The sequence below is a fragment of the Plectropomus leopardus genome, chromosome 10 (assembly GCF_026936395.1).
Source record: "Plectropomus leopardus strain MGB_pleo_1.0 chromosome 10, ASM2693639v1, whole genome shotgun sequence".
NCBI classification, from domain to species: Eukaryota; Metazoa; Chordata; class Actinopteri; order Perciformes; family Serranidae; genus Plectropomus; species Plectropomus leopardus.
In genome coordinates, this window is record NC_142185.1 from 7,162,668 (window position 1) to 7,181,955 (window position 19,288).

The 19,288-nt window shown below is 38.5% G+C and overlaps 1 protein-coding gene and 1 long non-coding RNA gene across 4 annotated transcripts in view; one reads left to right on the forward strand and one right to left on the reverse strand.

Annotated features, from left to right (window-relative positions):
* The window catches only part of slc4a3 (solute carrier family 4 member 3), a 78,002-nt gene that overhangs the window by 25,052 nt on the left and 33,662 nt on the right, over window positions 1-19,288 (reverse strand). For 2 of the 3 annotated variants that reach the window (XM_088082960.1, XM_088082961.1), the window contains exons 7-9: window positions 5,477-5,622; window positions 3,859-4,036; window positions 3,486-3,621 (exon numbers count right to left, since the gene is read on the reverse strand). In XM_088082960.1, the coding sequence (XP_087939086.1) occupies window positions 3,486-3,621; window positions 3,859-4,036; window positions 5,477-5,622 (460 nt within the window). Of the gene's footprint in view, window positions 1-3,485; window positions 3,622-3,858; window positions 4,037-5,476; window positions 5,623-11,673; window positions 12,268-19,288 lie in introns of those variants that run through there. The other variant, XM_088082962.1, reaches the window with a different exon arrangement.
* Window positions 18,062-19,288, forward strand: part of LOC148188475 (uncharacterized) — a 36,969-nt gene continuing 35,742 nt past the window's right edge. Inside the window, exon 1 of the long non-coding RNA XR_015777608.1 lies at window positions 18,062-18,190. This is a non-coding gene — a long non-coding RNA (uncharacterized LOC148188475). The remainder of the gene's footprint in view (window positions 18,191-19,288) is intronic.

Below are 19,288 nucleotides of genomic sequence, written 5' to 3' on the forward strand. Positions count from 1 at the left end.
CACTACCTTAGTGCAGAGTGTTAGCATGCTAACATTTGCTAATTAGCACTTAACGCAAAGTACAGCTGGGGCTGATGGGAATGTTATTATGATGGCGCTAAATTACACACACTCAGTCGTGGACATTTTCATCTCTCCAAAAAAGGTAAGGGAGCACTCAAGTCATTAGACTTCATGTGGGAACCTCGAATGTCTCTATAAAATTCCATTGTATTCAGTCCAGTAATTAAAAAAGGTGAAGTGAATAACATTGATAATTTTGTTACAATACAATGTTCGCCTAGGAAATCTTTGGCCCTTACATTCATGTGGATGCCGCTTGAAGCGCTCCACCCAATCCCTGTTGCAGACCAAGTGTTACCCCCTAATAGCAGTGACCTCTCAGCCAGATAATGCAACGTGCGTTTCCCCACAAAATCTGCTCCAGAATGGCCCGAGAAATGTAGAAAGGAGCTCAAGGCACTGACCTGGCCTCAAAAGATCTTAATCTGAATGAGCATTTGTGGAAAAAGATGTACCACCAATCCACGGTGGGGCCAACTTGGATTAGACTTGGCTCTGAAATTTCTGGGCAGGGTAGACAGGTCTCAAAGGATCTGCCACCAATGTTTAGATGCCAGACACCACAAGATACCACCAAGAGGTTCAGTGTTTATGCCTGGGGTTGTCAGAGCCAAGTCCGATCCAAGGAAGTCCCACTAATGATCGGGTACCTCTGGGATACCGGTACATCCCACAAATTCTCAATCAGATTAGGATCTGGGGAATTTGAAGATCTGTTTTATTCTTTGAGCTCTTTGTCACATTCCTTAGGCCATTCCAGAGCAGTTTTTGCAGTGTGGCATGGTGCATCATTCTGCTTAGGGACTATGGAGTGCGTGAATTGGCATCCATATGAATGCCATTAAATCAATTTCCATCAGAACATTGCTTTAAAATGAAATAATTCTAATGATTTCTAATGACCATCTCTGACTGCCATTGGATGCCCAAAAAGACCTTTTAAATGCATGACAACAGCATATGTATTTTTGACAGAGATGGCTTATCTGTCCTCTGCTACTTAAATTTGACGGCTGACATTTAGTTCACTTGTTTTTGGGGGTTATGTAACTGTGGAAAATCCATATTGCACTATGTATAGCATGCTGTTCCATTGACCATATGTGTCAGGTCAGTTTAGCTGTTATGTCAATGCAAGTGCAAATCAATAACTGGGGACCATTTGAGAGGGATAACATGGAAATGACTAGTCATGTGTATAACACTGACATGCTTGTGTTTATTTGACTTAATATCTAGCAGGATGTGATGTAACTCTGCCCTCGAGGGTTTTGTGAGCGCTTCTATGGATAAATAATCAGCTGAGAGAATTTACGTCGTTGAGGTTTCCTAATGGTTCTGCTCACTAATGCCTTTTTGAATTGAAAACCTGAAAACAAGTTGTGGTGTTCCACGATAACAACCCTCTCTCCAAATCTACTCACACACACTCCTGCTGGTTTAACAACATCACACCCAATAATTTCCAACAACGCCATCGAACTTGAAACCAACCGTGTCTGACTGGGCGAGCTGGAAAAAAAACCTCAGTACCGAAGCACCAAAAACCTCAAAGGCTAAAATAACAACTGACCCTGTTGGTGAACCAGCAAACGTTTGGAATGAAGACACCCAAATAGCTTGATGTTTAGTCAGTCTCCTTTCATCTGAAATCCAAGGCTTTGAGTCTGTCCCATCTCAAACCAAACTTTTTAGACACATAATGAACCTGGATTTATGTAACAAAAATGATATAAAAAAAGGCTGGTTTCGAACTTGCTAATATGTTTTTACTAAGCCTTTATCGCTGTATTTTTCGTTGTGGGCATAAGGCAGAGGTCAAAGGGCCGAAATAGCTTGCGCAATTAAGGATCAAACTTTAAACCTGAAGGTTTTACGACCCAGTGTAACAACCGCACAGTGTTAACATTTGCATCTTAGTCAGCCCTGGGGAAGTACACCAGCTGATGAGCCAAGTGTTGTTAAATGTCAAAATCTGGAAATTCCCTGTTAGCTCCCCTGGGTTTGACTTTTTGTACCAGCCTCCATGGCAGGATAATGATTAATGGGGAGGAGGAAGAGGGCGAGGATTTTTCATGCAGCCATACCTATAACGCACTACAATGTAAACAAAGCTGTATCCACACTATCATATTCTGACAGGTCTATTAATACACGGATAAAGAAAGGACTCAAGTCATCTAACTTTGTTATTACATGGGATTGGTAAGGTTTGATATTAAATATATTAAAAATCTGTTGCCATGGTAACTAACATCACAGACCAAAACTGTAAGCAGGTCAGGCTTTCACATCAAACATATATAAAAATAGAATCAATGCCTCTGCGAACCAGTCAGAGTGCACTTAAAGTGTACATTATGATGTCACAGTGAAGGTGACCTTTGACCTTTTGGATTTCAAATGTCATCATTTCATAATTTGCCAATTATATATTTGTGTTATAATTATAATAATTAATTATATTTTGTCATAATTACCATATGAATTCATGAGTTAATGGCCAAAAGACATGTTTTGTGAGGTCACAGTGACCTTTGACTTTCAAATACCAAATTCTGATCAGGTCATACTTGAGTCGAAGTGGACGCTTGTGCCAAATGTAAAGAATTTCCCTCAAGGTGTTCTTGAGATATTGCATTCATGAAAATGTGATGGATGCTGCCCCTCTCTGGAGTCCCTGCTTTTTCCACAAGCTCCCTGCTGTAAATGTCTCTGCAACTTACCTGATACATTCACTTGCCAGTCTGCTCCACGTTCACAATTTTCCCACTTGAACTCTGAACTATCACCTGTGGACTTGAGCACATCTCTGTCTCTCTACCAACTCTGCTCGACCCCAGAACTGTCCCTACTTACCTGCAACATGATTACACTCACATTTGCAGCATTCAAGATACCAAAAGATTAAATAAAGGTCATTACCAACTACTCACCTGCTCTGTTGTGTTGCATTTGGGTCTTACCACACCCCGTTACAAAAAGGTGTTTTTGAGATATCACATGATTGAGACAGACTAGTTCATGGTAACCTTACCTTTACCTGTGAACACCCAAATCTGATCACTTTATTGCTGGGTCCAAATAAATGTTTGTGCTCGATTTGATTACACAAAACAACAGTCACAGCTGATGATAAAATGCCAAATGAGAGTTAAAATGAGGTTGGCTTTTACTTCCACCAATGTGACACAGAGGCGAGACTATAAGCTCTAAAAAAAAAAGAGAATTGTAAATATTTGGTTGGGTGAAGCTGAGTGTAAGTCAAAGATAGCCAGACTCAGTTGAGCCGATTTGATAAGACGCCTAAAGTGCTGTAAAAGATTTATTCAACCAACTCTGTACTGAGACAGATATTCTCTTTGTGAAGGGTACTTTCAATTAGATGTCTTAAATATTTAAGTAGAATGTTGGTCACTGACCTGTGTTTGAGAAGCAGAGCCCGGAGAACACTGGGTCTGTCCTCAGCTCTGATCTGATCAGAGATGATCATCGTCTCCACCACCAGATGGGCGATGCCAGGCAGAGAGTTCTGCTCCAGGTCCAGAAGGATGGCACCTAGGAGAGAAAGAGATAAGGAGCCAAATTAGCTGATCAAAACGTATCCATATCCATCACTCTTCTAAATGTTAACAGGGAGAAAATACTGCATCTTCATATTGTTATTTGAGAAGTTAAGCCAGAAACACACTGGATGAGAGTTGCGTTTTCATGTTTTTTTTTGTGGATTTTATTCCAGCTATACATGACACACTGGAACACTGTGAGGACGAGCCATGCTGTGTGCATGTTTACCGTGTGTGATGGTGCGGCGGAGCTCCAGCAAGCTGCGGAAAGACAGCGAGGCCACATGAGGTTTGCCCCAACGGTCTGTCTCCTCCTCCACATCCTCCTCAAACTTGATCCAGCGGGCCCGCTCCTTCCACCGCATTTCATGGTCCTTCACAATCAGCTCGTTCAGCTCCACAAACAACTGAAGATGAAGATGAGTGTGAGCATGAAAAGCTGTGAAGATCCCCCTCTCTCACTTTGATCCTCTAGAGTGCAGAACCAACACCAGCACAACCACAGTCTGGCTGTCCCTAACTGGGTAGTCTTTAAACCCAAACACGATATTATACTGATAGGAAAATAAATTCAAAGGCAGCTAATCCAATGACACAGACGTCACACATGTTTACGGGGAGCGACTCAGCTAAGTGGTTTGGATCCAGCTAAGAGTGGTTTGGACTGAGAGGGTAACCACATGGTTTGGAGAGACATGAAGTCACATTTCAACTTGGATTTCAGTTTTAGAAAAGTGCTCTCAGATCAAAATAATACTCATATGATTTGTGTTTTTGGTGATATTTTTGCGTGAAACATAAGGAGCAAGTTTGTCTCATCAGTTCAGCCAAGAGGAACGTGTTTGAACTAAGACTTGGAGACTTGGACTTCTGACAGTAAGACCTCGCAAAATTTATGAAGTCATACTTTTCAACAACTATGTATTGATCAATAGTTTCCTTTGACTCTCTAATGTGAGAGGTGACACTTGTAGTGATAAACACAAAAAAGATTTAGCATCCGAATGTAATGTTTCAAGTTGTTGAGCCTCTTTTAGCTTTTGTTTTTTAGATATTTAGATAGACCTTCATTGTCATTGTAGGTTGTACAATAAAATTTCATTGGAGCAGTTCAGTTTTCAGCATAAAATAAAATATGAAAACATAAAATACATACACCAGTACAAACACGTACAAGCCTGAGCACATCTCCACCATACTCATGACCACATACACATTCATACCTGTAAAGCTTTAAAATACAGGGAGAGCTCCGGGTCACTGCGTCTATGCACGCCGCCATAACTTTTGACGTTTTGTTTCAAAAGTTACACTCTGGAACCCGGTTTCAAAAGTCTGCACTTTGAGGCCCCCCACAACGCTGTTTTCATGTGAACAAAAGGCCAAACTGCAACAAAAGTTTCACGATTCATGCACGAACCATTGCCCTGTAAACGTTCCCTCAAATGGATGATTGTGCCAAATTTAAAGAAATTCCCTCAGTTATTTACAGATATTGTGTTCACGAGAAAGGGAATTCCATTCTTTATCAGGCATTCCCCACAGCCCCTCAATCACAGCACAGATGCACCACATTCAAATGAATAAGAGAAGTGGCCTTTTCACCAAAATGCCTGATGTGGTGTGAATGCAGCCTTAATTAGACGATTAGATGTCAGTTTTGTGTTTTGGATATTTCCTCTGCATCTAAGCGGTCAATAAATTGATACCACTTTCAGAATGATATTACCACAGGAAATGGTTTAATGATGCTCAAGTAGGGAAATATTCACTCTTATTGAAGCATTCACTGTGCAGGTGAATGTAGTTTAAAAAAGTTAAAAGACAGTGTTGTGTTAAGTGCAAACCTCATGGGTTTTCTTATCTGCTGCTCTCTTCTTCTTCTTCAGGCTGCTCAGCGGTGTGGAACTGTTGCTGGTCCGGGTCACCTGACATCGTGATGACTTCTTCACAAGGTGGCGTCTCACCCCGGGGTTGTCCTCAAATCTGTGACCTGAACAGCCAAGTATTTTAAGTCAAAATGCAAAAATGATCGACTTTGCTAAATCATGATGAGGATGAGGATTCATTAAAAAAAGTAACATAACGAGGTGCATTCTGTTCGCAGCAGCCCGAAATGCTCTTTTTAGGACTGTGAACAAATACAACATCCTCTCTAACTCTGAAAATGTGCTCCATGCTGGAAAATCCCAAATCTAATTTGTGTTTAAATTTCCAGCTGACAGAAGAACATCCAATAACAGAAGGCAAAAGCTGCATGGGTGAGTGAGAATCAATGTACGCCATGGGAAACTGTTACTGAGGAGGTGGTTTTGCCCCCAGGCATTTGTCAGTTCAAAAAGACTAATTTCATTTTCAATTTCTTTCGCCCACAAATCACATTTGATTGAATTTAGTATAATACGGCGTTCTTTTCATTACAGCGAGGACCTGGCTATCACTCACCATGTAAAGGGAATCTTGTGAGGTCACTTAATTTGGATAAAGGAACTGGGAAATGAAACATAAAACATAACCACCTGTGTGAAAATGTGTTTAGAGAGTGGTAAATCATGTCTTGTATGTTTTGAGGTTGAGGACTATAATTTGGCAAAATTGTGAGTAGTTAATTATTTTGAGGTTCACTGTGTGTTTACAGAAATGCTACAATGTAGGGTTTTGGTGACATTTAGGTAGAGATGGTAAAAGGAAAATACCAGGAGCTGTGCATGTTTTAACAACAAATCAGGTGTATTTACATTTCTGTCAACTATTTTCCAAAGTGTTTAGATTGACTTTCCACATTCCAGGCTGCAATTAGGGATTATGGGTAGGTACCGTATTAAGTTATGTATGCTTAAATTATGACATGGAGGTTGATGTATTTAACCCTTTGAAACCTGGATCACTTTTCTTCTGCTTCATTTTGATGCCTTTTATAAGTTTTAAAAAACCTGAGAAAATCAGTTTGAATTCTTTCAAAACACAGGGGAAAAGGCAACCAAAAACAACAAGAAATTTGTCCACTTAGAAAATTATTTAATTTTTTTTTAAAAACCTAGGGGTAAATTCTGCAGAAAAAAAATGTTTACAGGAAAAAGAAAAAAGCAAGCGGAACAAACTATATGTATAATTATATATTATTATTTTTCTTTTCTTTTTTTCTTAACCCAACCCCCCCTTTTTTTTCTTTTTCACTAATTTTCAGGTAATTTTCATGTGCTTTTTACTTGTAAATATTTCTTGATAATTTTGGGGTCAATTTTTTCTTTACTCATTGTCTTTTTCCATGTTTTTGAAAGAAATTAAGCCAATTTGCTCAGGTTTCAAAGGGTTAAGGTCACCGTTAAGATCTCGAGGACAGTTTACAAACTGACATTTGCATTCAGTGTGGAACTTCTGTCAACCTCTGACTGGCCAACTATAATTTCCTACTAAGTAAACACTGTCTTTTTTAATCTTATACATGAGCAGTCAGAGGTAGCCAAAGTGGAGGTGAGGGAGAAAATGTGTGTGTGTGTGTGTGTGTGTGTGTGTGTATGTACATAAAAGTGTTCCATTTTGCTGCGTCATGCCTTCCTCAAGGAAACAGAGAGAAATGGAAATCAGGATGAAGTTGGGCTGTATTTCATTTTGCACAGACTCCTGAGGGAAAAACTTTAAAGGCTGTCCTTGTGTGAACCACTCCAGCTGATTTGTATGTATGTTATTTGTATGTTTGTTTTCTCACCACAGGGTAGGGCACGGACAGGGCAAATTACTGTGGGTGGAAATGACTTAATTTCGTTTCTCTTCTGCATCTTGAGCTAGAGTCGAATCTGGGGTAAGACCTTTAAAGCTGGGGTAGGCAGTTTTACGGAAAAGGCATGAAAACAAACAGCCAAACAAACAAACAAAAATGGCACAATTTCAGGAAACACCTTCCTTCTGTAGCTCCTCTCTCTCTCTGTCTTAAGCCCTTCCCACCAAGAGAGTATGGGTATATTCATAAGCTTCATACAGCAATCAGGCCTCCAGGACGAGCAACTTTTTCTGCACGATATCTCTGACACTAAATCAGGCTTTCACCATGTGAGGGGACGTGCATGGGCTTCTGCATTTGTAGAACAGCCAACAGGAGCGCCCTTTGTCTGAAACAACCTGTAATTGGCTCAGGTCTCCAGTCTTGGGCTACATTTTTTAAGCCTGAAACAGAGCCAAAAGAAGGTCCAGACATCTAGTTTTCTCTAAGACCACTTGAATTATAATATAATGAAAAGTTGTTATTGAATTTTTAAACATTGACACCAAATTTAAAAAAACAAACAAAAACAGCCTACTGCTGCTTTAATATTGCTGAGAAGGCACGACAGAGCCTCTGCTTAAAATACCAAAACATTACTATCTACAGTAAGTGTGAGCCATAGACTGTATATAAAGATAGACGACATGACAGCTCCCCCAAAGTGAGGTTATTCAATTTGGATCACCCCCTGGTGTCTGACTGCAGTACAGGTCCCAAGACCCGCCCCTCCATGTTAGTGAATGGGACATAGGCCAAACTGAAAAACTCAAAGTACACGCCAAATAAATTTTTCCCAAAGATGGTTTCCGTCACTGAAGGTAGTTCTCATCGCCCTGATGTTTGTTCAAGTGTTTGTTTTCATGATAAGTTCAGTTTTAATGAGTTATTAAATTATACAAAAGGGGGCTTTTCCACCATGATTGACAGCTGTGACAGCCAATCTGTGCACACACTTTCAATGGAGCTGCTCACGATTGGTCGGACGGGTGTTTGGGCGGGAACTCCCCCACCGCAGATAACGTTACTGCGCAGATGCAGGGCTCCCAATGACATCACCCTTGCAAGATGGCAATGCTCGTATCCGGGATATTTTAACCTAAATTCAGCATAGTAGGGGTAAGTGGGGGCGCATCATCCATCTTTATTTACAGTCTATGGTGTGAGCAGGTGTGGGCTTTACTTTTATTGATATAACCAAACAATGCGACTCACTCTCTGGGGAGTGTCCTGTGTCATCAAGAACTTTGAAAAATTTAGCTCAGCAGCCGACAGTTAGCATCAAGCAAAATTCCAAATCCAGATCTCCATGGCTAACATACAGTTGCTGCAAAATCCACACCTAAATAAATGCATTAAATACACTATATACAGTACCATGTGGAAAAAGGAAATTGGAGTGACTTTTGGGAGCTATCACACCCTTTAAAAGGCAAAGTCTACCCAGAATTCAGATATAATTTGTCTTTAATATTTTTGACTGCAGAGCCTGGAGACATCCATAAACCATGATTTTTTATATTCTTTTATTTATTTATTGTAAGCCAGAAGACAAACCCTTTTCTCCTGTGATAGGACTTAAAATGGGCAACATGAGCAGCATTGTGACTGGTCTTGATTGTTTGCTTGGGTCAATGATAAGACACACGTGTCCTAGATGGTATTCCCTCTGAGAAAAACAAGATAAACTATCCCTGTGTAACCAACCATCTCATTTTGATAATACCGATTTTTGTGCATTTAAAAATTAAACAAATCCCAACAATGACCAAATCCTTTCAATATCGAAAATCATTCAGCAATTTATTGGCTCTGCTAAGTTTTATGTTGTCCAAATATCTGATTTTCTTTGTAGTCATGGTCTGATTGAAATCCAATAGTTGTACAATTCTGATTTGCAGCATATTCATAACTTAATTATCCTAAATCTAGTTTTGGATAGGATCTGACTTTTTAAAAATGACAAAGACAGTTTAGACATTATGATTCCAGAATTTAGAGGGTAGTAATAAGAAAGGAATGTTTTTATAGGAGATGGTGAGTTAGATATCAAAATAGAAAGCACAATTGCTAAATATGTGCATAACATATACTGTGATAATGTAAGTAGTATAAATGCCACTAAGATACAGGCAATATGCTTTGTAACTGTTAAAGCTCCAATTTTTTGTTCCATGTGAAGAAGTTATTGAGATTCAAGGCTTTGCTACAACCTTTGATCAGTTATTAGACTGCATGACATTTCTTGGATTGATTCAGTTAATACTCACAGAAGCTGTTAAATACTTAAGCAGAGATGAGCAAAGGTCTGGTGAGCTCACATCTTTCTAACTCTATACCAGTAGATTTTTTTTTCATTTTAAAACTTGTGCTCTTCAGATTCAACCAATGCTGACTCAAGTGACATTACTTGCAGAATTCCTGCAGCTTCCTCTAGAAACGCTGAAGGCTTACTGCTACTTTTTGTTACATATGCAGGAGTACTCTCAAACAGGTAAAAATTGAAGAGTAATGAAGGAACTTTCAAGTTTTTTCAGAAATTCACCTGCTATTAGTATGGCCAACTGTTGAAGAAAGCAACATACCCTTAACAGTTTAATATCTGAAGAAAATGGACATACAGTGGTTTATATGACATCTAACAAATTAGCACCCCATAAACAGTGCTGTCACTTAACATTAAGTTATGTACTTAATGTTAAGTTACATGGGTTAGGTTTTGGCAAGTAACATTAGGTAAGGATCAGGAAAATAATCATGGCTGTGCATCGTCATGTTCAGTACTTAACATTAACTTACATATTTTAGGTTTAGGAAAAGAAACACAGTGAAGACATACTAAGTTCATATGGTTTCCCCCAAGACACAAAGAACAGTCACCTGGGGGAAAGTCCTGTGTTTGTTTGACCCTCCACCACTTAAACCTACCTCCTAACACCAACTTTCACTCTTTACAGTACTTCCTTCTTTACTCCCGTCAGTGCATTAGTCACATGATTGCAGCCTTTCTGATTACGTGTGTTATTAACAAACCACTGGCTCATTATACAAATTCTGGTGCATTACTTTTCATAGGTATACGTAAGGCACAGTGTATGAGAACTGCCTGCTAAATGGATCAATGGAGTTGGGTCATCACTTTTTCATAATTGCAAAGAGCTTGCACTAAATGAACATGTCTGAGAGTTTGTCATGCTAGCTGCTCAATGAAGCCCTACTTACACGAAGCAGTGTTCTGAGCAAGAACACGTTTAAAGAACCAGTGTTAACATGCTGATGTTCAGCAAGGTTTGTTTACCATAGTCACCGTCTTTTTAGTGTGTTTGAATGCTAACATTTGCATATCAGCACTTAACACAAAGTATAGCTGAAACTGATGGGAATGCCATTAGTTTTATGGTTATTTCTTCATAAACCAAAGTACTGGACACATTTCACATTTTCATTATATATATTATATTTAAGCATTCCAAAAGTTGTTAAATTCTACAGTCAAGACTAACCAAGTGCCATCCCTTTAGACCATAAAAATAGATTTGAAATGTAACTACTGTTTTTCCCAAAATGGATTTTGGCAAGCTGAAGGCAAAGCGACACACCTCTAGTGCCCTGATTAAATTGATGGTAATGGTGTTTGGCAGGAACAGTTATCAAGAGCAACTGATAAGACTGCTCCAAAGCCATTAGTCAGTCCAACCCAGCATACCCAGTCGGTGCTAGCAGTTTTCAGCTACAACCCTACATCAAGTAGATAGATATAAATGTGCTAGTATCACAGGCTGATCACCCTAATTCCTATTGTACAAGCTGGAAAATCGCTTTATCCGAGGACTAATGTGCCACATATAGATAAAAATAGCAGAACCACACATGCTGGTCAATTAAATGTCTTTCCGCTCTAGCTGTGGCTGACCCCAAAGCCGAATGGGTGCCACTGGATCTATAAGAAAGCAGGAAACGGCAGCAGTCGAGCACCGTGTCAATTTGCTCAATATCGTGGACAACTGTATTCTGTGTATGGGCATGAATGAGCCTCATATTGCCATTAACTAAGCAAGTGCCATGTTACATAATCAATGGAAACAAGTGAGCTCCTGTCTATTGATTATCCATGTAAAAATAGAATGAAATGCTCGTCCACGTGAATTTCTGACTGTGTTACCTTTGCATCAGAACTTCCATCATCAGAAGTTTGACATAACTTTTACCACAGTGCCAGTTCTTCATTGAATGAACAGAAATACAGAGCTACTCAGCGAGAATGTAGGTAAACTTCTCACTTACGGACGGGCTCAACTGGCGACTCCAGATGAGAGTGGATGGACTCGAGCAAGTCATAGTCATCAAAATCCAAAACAAACTCTTCAAAGTCCCCTTCCATGTTGGACAAAGAGCTGTGGTGCTCATGTTGGTGCTGCTTTGGGGTGCCGAAGCCTTTTTGTACGCTGCAACGACGTTCTGGTCCATGGTGCTCAGCGCCACGCTTCTTACCAGGGGTCCCTTGTCCCTGGTTGTCCTGTCCCTCAATGTCTGTCATCTCCACAGTCGGTACCTCCTCCTATCCTCCTCTCTCTGAGTGGACACACTGCTCATCCAGGGCTTCCAACTCCTCAACGCCGTCGCTCACCCTGGGTCACTGTTCTGATGAGCCTGGGTCTTTGAAAGACCAATAGCCTACCTCTGCTGTATTGCTCTGGTTGTGCAAACTTTGGAAACCAGCTCCAGAATCAGATGTTCTCAAAAGGAAGTTATATGAGGCAAAAAAAAAGCATAAAAAGAGAAAAAATCTTGGAAATCTTGTGTCAGTCAAAATAATCACCCTTCAGTCCATCCAGAAATACAAGATCCATTGTATGCGGGATGAGAGAGATACATAAATGGTAGCAACATTCACTTTAGCCACAGCTCCCAAAGGAAGTATTGATAAGGGATGGTCTACTTTGTGCCCGCTGAATGGTAGGACCGCCCTTTTTTAATGATGTCCCCAGCTCATTGATCTTGCCGTTGGTAAAACCTGAGACTTGATGCCTTTCGTTTCCACAGGGCCGTCATCACTTTCCAACCATGTGATGTGCAGTAGTGTAAGGTCAAGTTCAAAAGGTTGGTGCCTGCACCCCGAAAAGCAAAAATATACACCAAAAAGACACATGCAGAAATATAATCTGAGAAGTGCACAAATACTGCTAATGTGGAACCTAGATAATGAGAGTAATAAAAATCACACCTTAGAATCGCTCCAGCTCTCTGCTTAGTGAGAGATCATGGTGCTAATTATCAGAGCGAGCTGCACCGTTTCTGTCCCTTGGTCTCCATGGAAACCATGCATCCCCTGAGGTGTTGTGGTCTGACTCGTCTGCAGCAGGCACACCAGTGTGAGGTAAACAGGACACTCTCTTAAACATGCTGGAATATTGTATGTGTGTTTGACTGTCTGTACTTGCATGCCTGTGTAGGAAAGCAGGAGTTATTAAAATTTTAACTGACTTTTATTTCTTGTTAGGGTTGGGTCATTGAATTAATATATTGCTATTGGTTTGATTTTTGACACTGTATTTTGCTACTTTTATGTGTCTGCATTGAAGAATGGGTGAGAAAAGTGAAGAGAGAAAAGAGAAAAGTGGAGAGCCAGTGTATTTTTACATCTAACTTAGTCTATTTAGATGGTTGTTGTTTTGTTTGTTTGTTTTGTACCAAACCAAAATTGGTTATTGTTGAAACAGTGGAAGGACTGACCACAAGGTTCCTACTGCTTGAGGCAAGTTAGATAGGAGAATGATTTTACAATGACCAAAATAAAAAAAAATAAAAAAAAAGATTTGTTTTGTTTCCCCAGTAAAAATGTCAGATCTACTTTAAATAATAAAAAAAATTAAAAAAACTTTTTTAGTCATGCTGAAGAACACAAGTGACAGCCTCCGAGATGGAAAAATGAAGCCATTATGGAAGTGCCAAAAATGCAGTTCATCGAATGGTCACTTGAGGGTGCCTCCAAAACAGTCCTGCAGTCCCGCACAGGGTCAAGTAACCCACAAATGCTGTGAAACTGGTACAAAAAAAAAGACAAAGAAAAAAAAGAAAAGAAATATATATATACAAACTTACAGGTACGGGCACCTGTAACAAAACAAACTAAACTGACAGCTTGTGAAAACAAAAAAAAAAAATGTATTTTTCATTTCAGCTGTGCCTTTCATCCTGCACAGCTGACTTCATGTTGAAAGCATACGACTCCAGGCCGTTCTCGGCAGACATCACAGATATCTATGTCACACTTTATCTCAACCACACGCTCTACTTTTTACAACGTTGCCTATCCTTGACTGAGACACAACTCAGTTTAATGTCATAGTTTTGCAAAGTGATGAACATCACTTTCCCGTCAACTGATAGCATTCGACTTGGGGTTTGTTTTTGTCACCACTTTTGCTTGAAATTGCAGTTTATGTGATTTTGGATGAATTCTTCAGCCAAAGTTCATAATAAGATCAAATCCAACTACCATCATGTCTTAACACATCCCAACAGTGATTACAACAGATTATGAATAACATGGCCTGTAACTGTCAAGCATCAATCCCTGCACATCCGATAGCTGGTTCAGAGTAACTGTGGGTGCCCTGTTGACTGTCGGCTCCTGAACAGTCAATGATCACTCTGCTCCGGTAAAGCAGGAAAGGCCAGGGGCAGGGTCGCTGCTGAAGGGGAATCGATCGCAGCATCTAGTTAATTAATGCCCTGGATGCTGCGAGGCAGAGTTTTTCTTTGGCAACACGAGCTTTGGCCTCCCTATCTCTCTCTCCTTTTCTCTCTTTTCAGTGTTTTTCTCTGTCTATCTTTTTCTAAGCTCACGGAAACCTATTTCCAAAAGTGCAGGCTGTCCTGCAGAGATGATTACTGATGTGGTTCATTTTCTGGAGTGATTGGCGCTTGATTCAGTGGGCCTCATGCAAGAAACGATATATGAACCAATTTTCTTTTATTTTTGCTCATATCAAATCCCTAATATGTTCTTATTTTGATAGTACCCATTAATTTTTGGGATTCACTAATGTTTTCTCATTTTTGCTCTTCTCTTAGGTAAGAGAAATTTTTACGAGTGGTCCAGAGCACTCTGGCCAAAAGAAAAAAACATCTCGTTTTCACAGACCACAAATTGTTGCCCAGTGCAAGCAAAATATGTTTGAGAAACATTTTAAAAATGCATGAATATCATGTAATCACATTAAAATGGATGTTTTAGAGTAATTAGAATGACAGGATCATTACACTTCCCGGCCAAAAAAATACTGTGACATTCGGTGCATTGATCCCAATTACTATGATTTTAGTTATTGTGCATCACTCTGCTGACCAGTGTTGAAATGTAACTAAGTACATTTACTCAAGTTTTGTACTTTTGTACAAATCTGATGAACTTTTACATGACTTAAGTGTTTCAATCTCATGTCACTTTCTACCGCTACTTCACTAAACTCCAGAGAGAAATATTGCACTTCTAACCCCACTTCTTTTATTAGATATCTACATCACAAATTAAGATTTTTGTGCATAAACCATATAAAAGTATACAAGTGCAGCTGAAACAATTAAACAATTAATTTGAAAATGAATGGGCAACTATTTTCTTAATTGTGTAAGTTATTTTTCATGCAGGAAATATTTCCTGGTTTGAGCTTCTCATATAAATTGTACATATGAGGACTTGCTGTTTTATATTTCTTTTTTTAAAAATGTGATTTCAATTTAAATTTCAATCATCTTTTTATTTGTGTTTGCACACAACACAAAACTTGCCCTTATATAGTGTTTAGGGGGTGTTACCCATGCTTATATCAGTGACTTGTGATAAAGTGGGATTCAGCATTGAGCACACCTGGGTAAGAGAAAAGAACATTCAGAACATTTAGTGTGTCTGGAGTTGACTTATATTTTTTCTTACCAGAAAAATAAGAGAGATTTAAGAGGAGTGTACTGCATAAGGCCACATATCTCATATGTCACAACAATAACTGAATATAAAGATCAATGCGCAAGGAAATTAATGATAAAACTGAAGGACTTTTCTGGCGTTTTCTCTCTAAATTTGATCACGAGTTACAAAAATGGTGAGCAGAAACTGTCATTTCTCTGTCCTCCATCCTTTGTGTTATCTTGTTTCTAACAGTGTATGTGGGGGCCAGGAGCTGTGTGGGTTGGTTTCATGTGACAGAATGTGTGGGACACCCACTGCACAGCCAAGTTACAGGCAGCAGAGAGAAAACTTGTCAATGGTAAACAGCAGAGCAGCAAGGGAGTCAATAAATGCTCAACAGGCTTTCCAGGTTGACCCCTTTTTCAGAGAGGCAGGAATAATAACAATCAATATCACTGTTCTTATATTATTGACAAAAAATAGGGTGTAAGGTATTTCAGATCACCCGCTTGTTATCATAATCCAGATGAACAGATGAATTTATAGAAAAATAGTCACTTTTTTCCCTTGGATTTTTAATTTAAAGGTCTTCTGTGTAGGAATTAACTGCATCAAGCACTGAGGCTGCAGACTGAGACCAACTGAAACGTCTCCTGTGTGTCAAGCATAGAGGAGAACTACAGACCAGTGAAAATAATTCTAATTTACGTGTAAAACAAAGAGCCACTGAGTGAAATTCCAATTTCCATTTCTTAATACATAGATACATGCCCAGGATCCTACCACTGAAGAGGACCAGAGAGAAGTCATAAACTCATATTAAAAAAAAAAAATCCTATTCCATTTAGCCTGAGTCCTCTGCAGACGTTACTGTCTTTCAGAGGCTGCAACAGGCTGAGTTCAAAACTCAGATAGATAGATAGATAAAGATCCAGATCGATATCTGGATAAATATCAGTACAAAAAAAAAATATTCTTACAGGAATCTCCAAATGTGAAGTTTTTGATACCATATCATGGCATGCATTTTTCTGTGGTGTTCCTCAAGCTCTTTGTATTTTAATGTGATATTTAGGAGGGATTTCTGCCAATGAAGCAATTCTTGAGTGGGCAAAAAAACAATTAACAACAACTTATGAGATATAATATAATAGTGTATGGATATGTCCATCATATATTTCCATCATAATTGTCTATATACACTCAAAACCTTTGAATAGGCATCTAAAGAAAACACAATGTTTGATAGTATGAGTTTTCTGTGATGACTTCTGAAGGATGGTGACACCTGTTAAAGCTTCAATCAGCACATGTTTAATATGAGTAAAAGTATGAGTATACAATTATAATTACAATTACAAGGACCATGGGTACAATAAACAAGTACATAAATAAAGATGAGTACAAAGATGAACTAAAATGAAGACTACAAATGAGGACAAGTAGAACAAAGACGAGCGCTCGGGTCAGCCCAGAGAGAGACAAGACTAAATGCAGACTAACTGACACAGAACATAGAAAGCTGGCTGACATCAATCACATAGAAACGCAGTAGTATTTATACAATGCTGTGACGTAGATGGTAGGTATCTATAACTAACATGTCAGGTATTAGACTTCTTTTGAGGAATGAGGCAAATATTTGGTTTGCTAAATTTACTGGCGCTGGACCAGCTCAGGTATCTATGGTCAAACATAACTTGCAGGCACTAAGACTTCACCATATATAGGTAGGTATTTACTTGAAATAGACATAAGAGTCTTGAACTAACTATGGAGGATGCATAATCATAACAATTCATACTAACAATGTTTATCACAGATATGTGACTAGATAAACTTTACACTATCTCCCCTTAAACATTCCCTGTCCCAAGAGACAAAAATTGTTTTTGGGTTAAATTATGACGTATAAAATAGCCATAATTTATTTGAACTATGAGTATATTGAAAAGGCATAGCTATTTTTCATTGCCAGCAGAGGGTGCTGAACACTATGTAAATATGTTGATTCCAGCCTTAAAAAAAAAAGCCAAGTGAAAATACAGTCTGACCCAAACATGATATTCCTGGATTTTTTTTACTTAAAATGTATATCCTGGCAGGGACAGAACATGTTGACATGTGACATGTTATCACTATCATAAAATAAGATAAAATAAAATAAAATAAAATAAATAAAAATAAAATAAATTAAATTAAATTAAATTAAATTAAATTAAATTAAATTAAAATAAAATAAAATAAAATAAAATAAAATAAAATAAAATAAAATAAAATAAAATAAAATTAAATTAAATTAAATGAAAATAAGCCTGTATTTAAACATTAATATTATTAATTGATATTTAAAATACATTTAGATATTGCAATCAAAGCAGCAGGAGTCCGTCCTCCATGCTGACGATATATTTCCTTTACTGTCTTTGGAGCGTAAACATGCACATGTATCAATTCATGTTCAGATTAAAATGATGATTTATCTATAAAATGTGAGGTTCTTTTTTCCTTTTTTTAATCTAATATATCCTAGTTTTCCTCCTCTACATGATCACCCATTCCCAATTTGCTCAGGTTTCAAAAGGTTACTTCATGCTGGAGAGGCTTTAATGAAGATGTTTTGCATGCTGTGTGCATCGTTTGCCACCAGAGGTCAGTGTTGTGCAAACAGGCAGCTGAGCTGACCGCGAGAGTTTGACAGAACAAGATTTGAAAAAACAGTCGGTAAACACCGGTCCGTGGCGTCTCTGAGAGGGAGGACGGAAAGCAGCGTTTTTCACATATGACCCGATGAATTAAGGATTTATTTTGACCAAATCAGAGTTGCTGACTGTTGGAACAGTGGGATAACTACCTAAACAACTAGCAAGACTGACCAACACGGTTTTGGTGAGTTGTATTTGGTCTCTATTGAGTCTGAATGAAGTGTGTTTTACGATTTAACGAGCTAACGAGGCAATTAAGCTAGCCTTAGTTTGGTAAAAGAGGGAAAACTGAATTCAGAAGCTGTATGGTTGCATTTGTCTGTTTGAAGAAAACAGGTGAAAGAGTATTAACTTTGGTTGAGTAGAATGAACCGGCAGAAACGGCGGACTCGCCGGTTGGTGGTGCAGGTGTGGTGTTGAAAACGGTTTCCTCTGATATGTGTTTCCCCTTCTCTAAATCTGAACCTATACATCTTAATGCTTTAATACTTATAGCACTCATCACTTTGTGGTTCATAAAGAACACAAGTACCTTATATGTTTAATGTGTTTTATTTATTTCAGCACTTATTTTTACTTGAACACAATTCTATTTTTAATTAATTTATATCTTTTATATATATTTATATATTTTTTTCTTATATTTTTAATATTCCCCCATCTAATTCATTCACACACACATACACACACACGCACACACGCACACATATATATATATATATATAACATAATTTCTATCCAGTATTTCATAATATTTAAACTGTAATACTAAACCTTTGATATCAATGCACCCATACAGTGGTGAACCATAGGAGCTACATAACTGATCCTTCCTCTGCCCTTCCTGAGCATGTGGACCATTTAATTCAATTTTATTTAAAAAAAAAATAACCATTCATATATTTTTTTTCTTTTAATCAGTAAAACTTCAAGTGTTTTATACACACCTTGTCCTTGTAAGCCCAAGCCCCTCCCTGACATGATCATTGAAGGGGCTGCTACACATTAACAGGGGGGAGACACTATTTGACATGGGAACACGCTTTCACACCGCACACTGATACTGTCAAACTCTATATCATACCATGCTGTATACCTGGTGCAAGGTGTGAAAAATAGATACCACGCAAGCCTACAGAAAATAAATTTGCCATCATGTTTCATTACGTGGAGGGTTAGCCATGCTGTAACAACTACATTACTACAGCAAATTTTACTTATTTTCTGACTTCCGACTGTGAAATTCCATGGTGTACAGAAATAAAAAAAGGATATGAGAAGG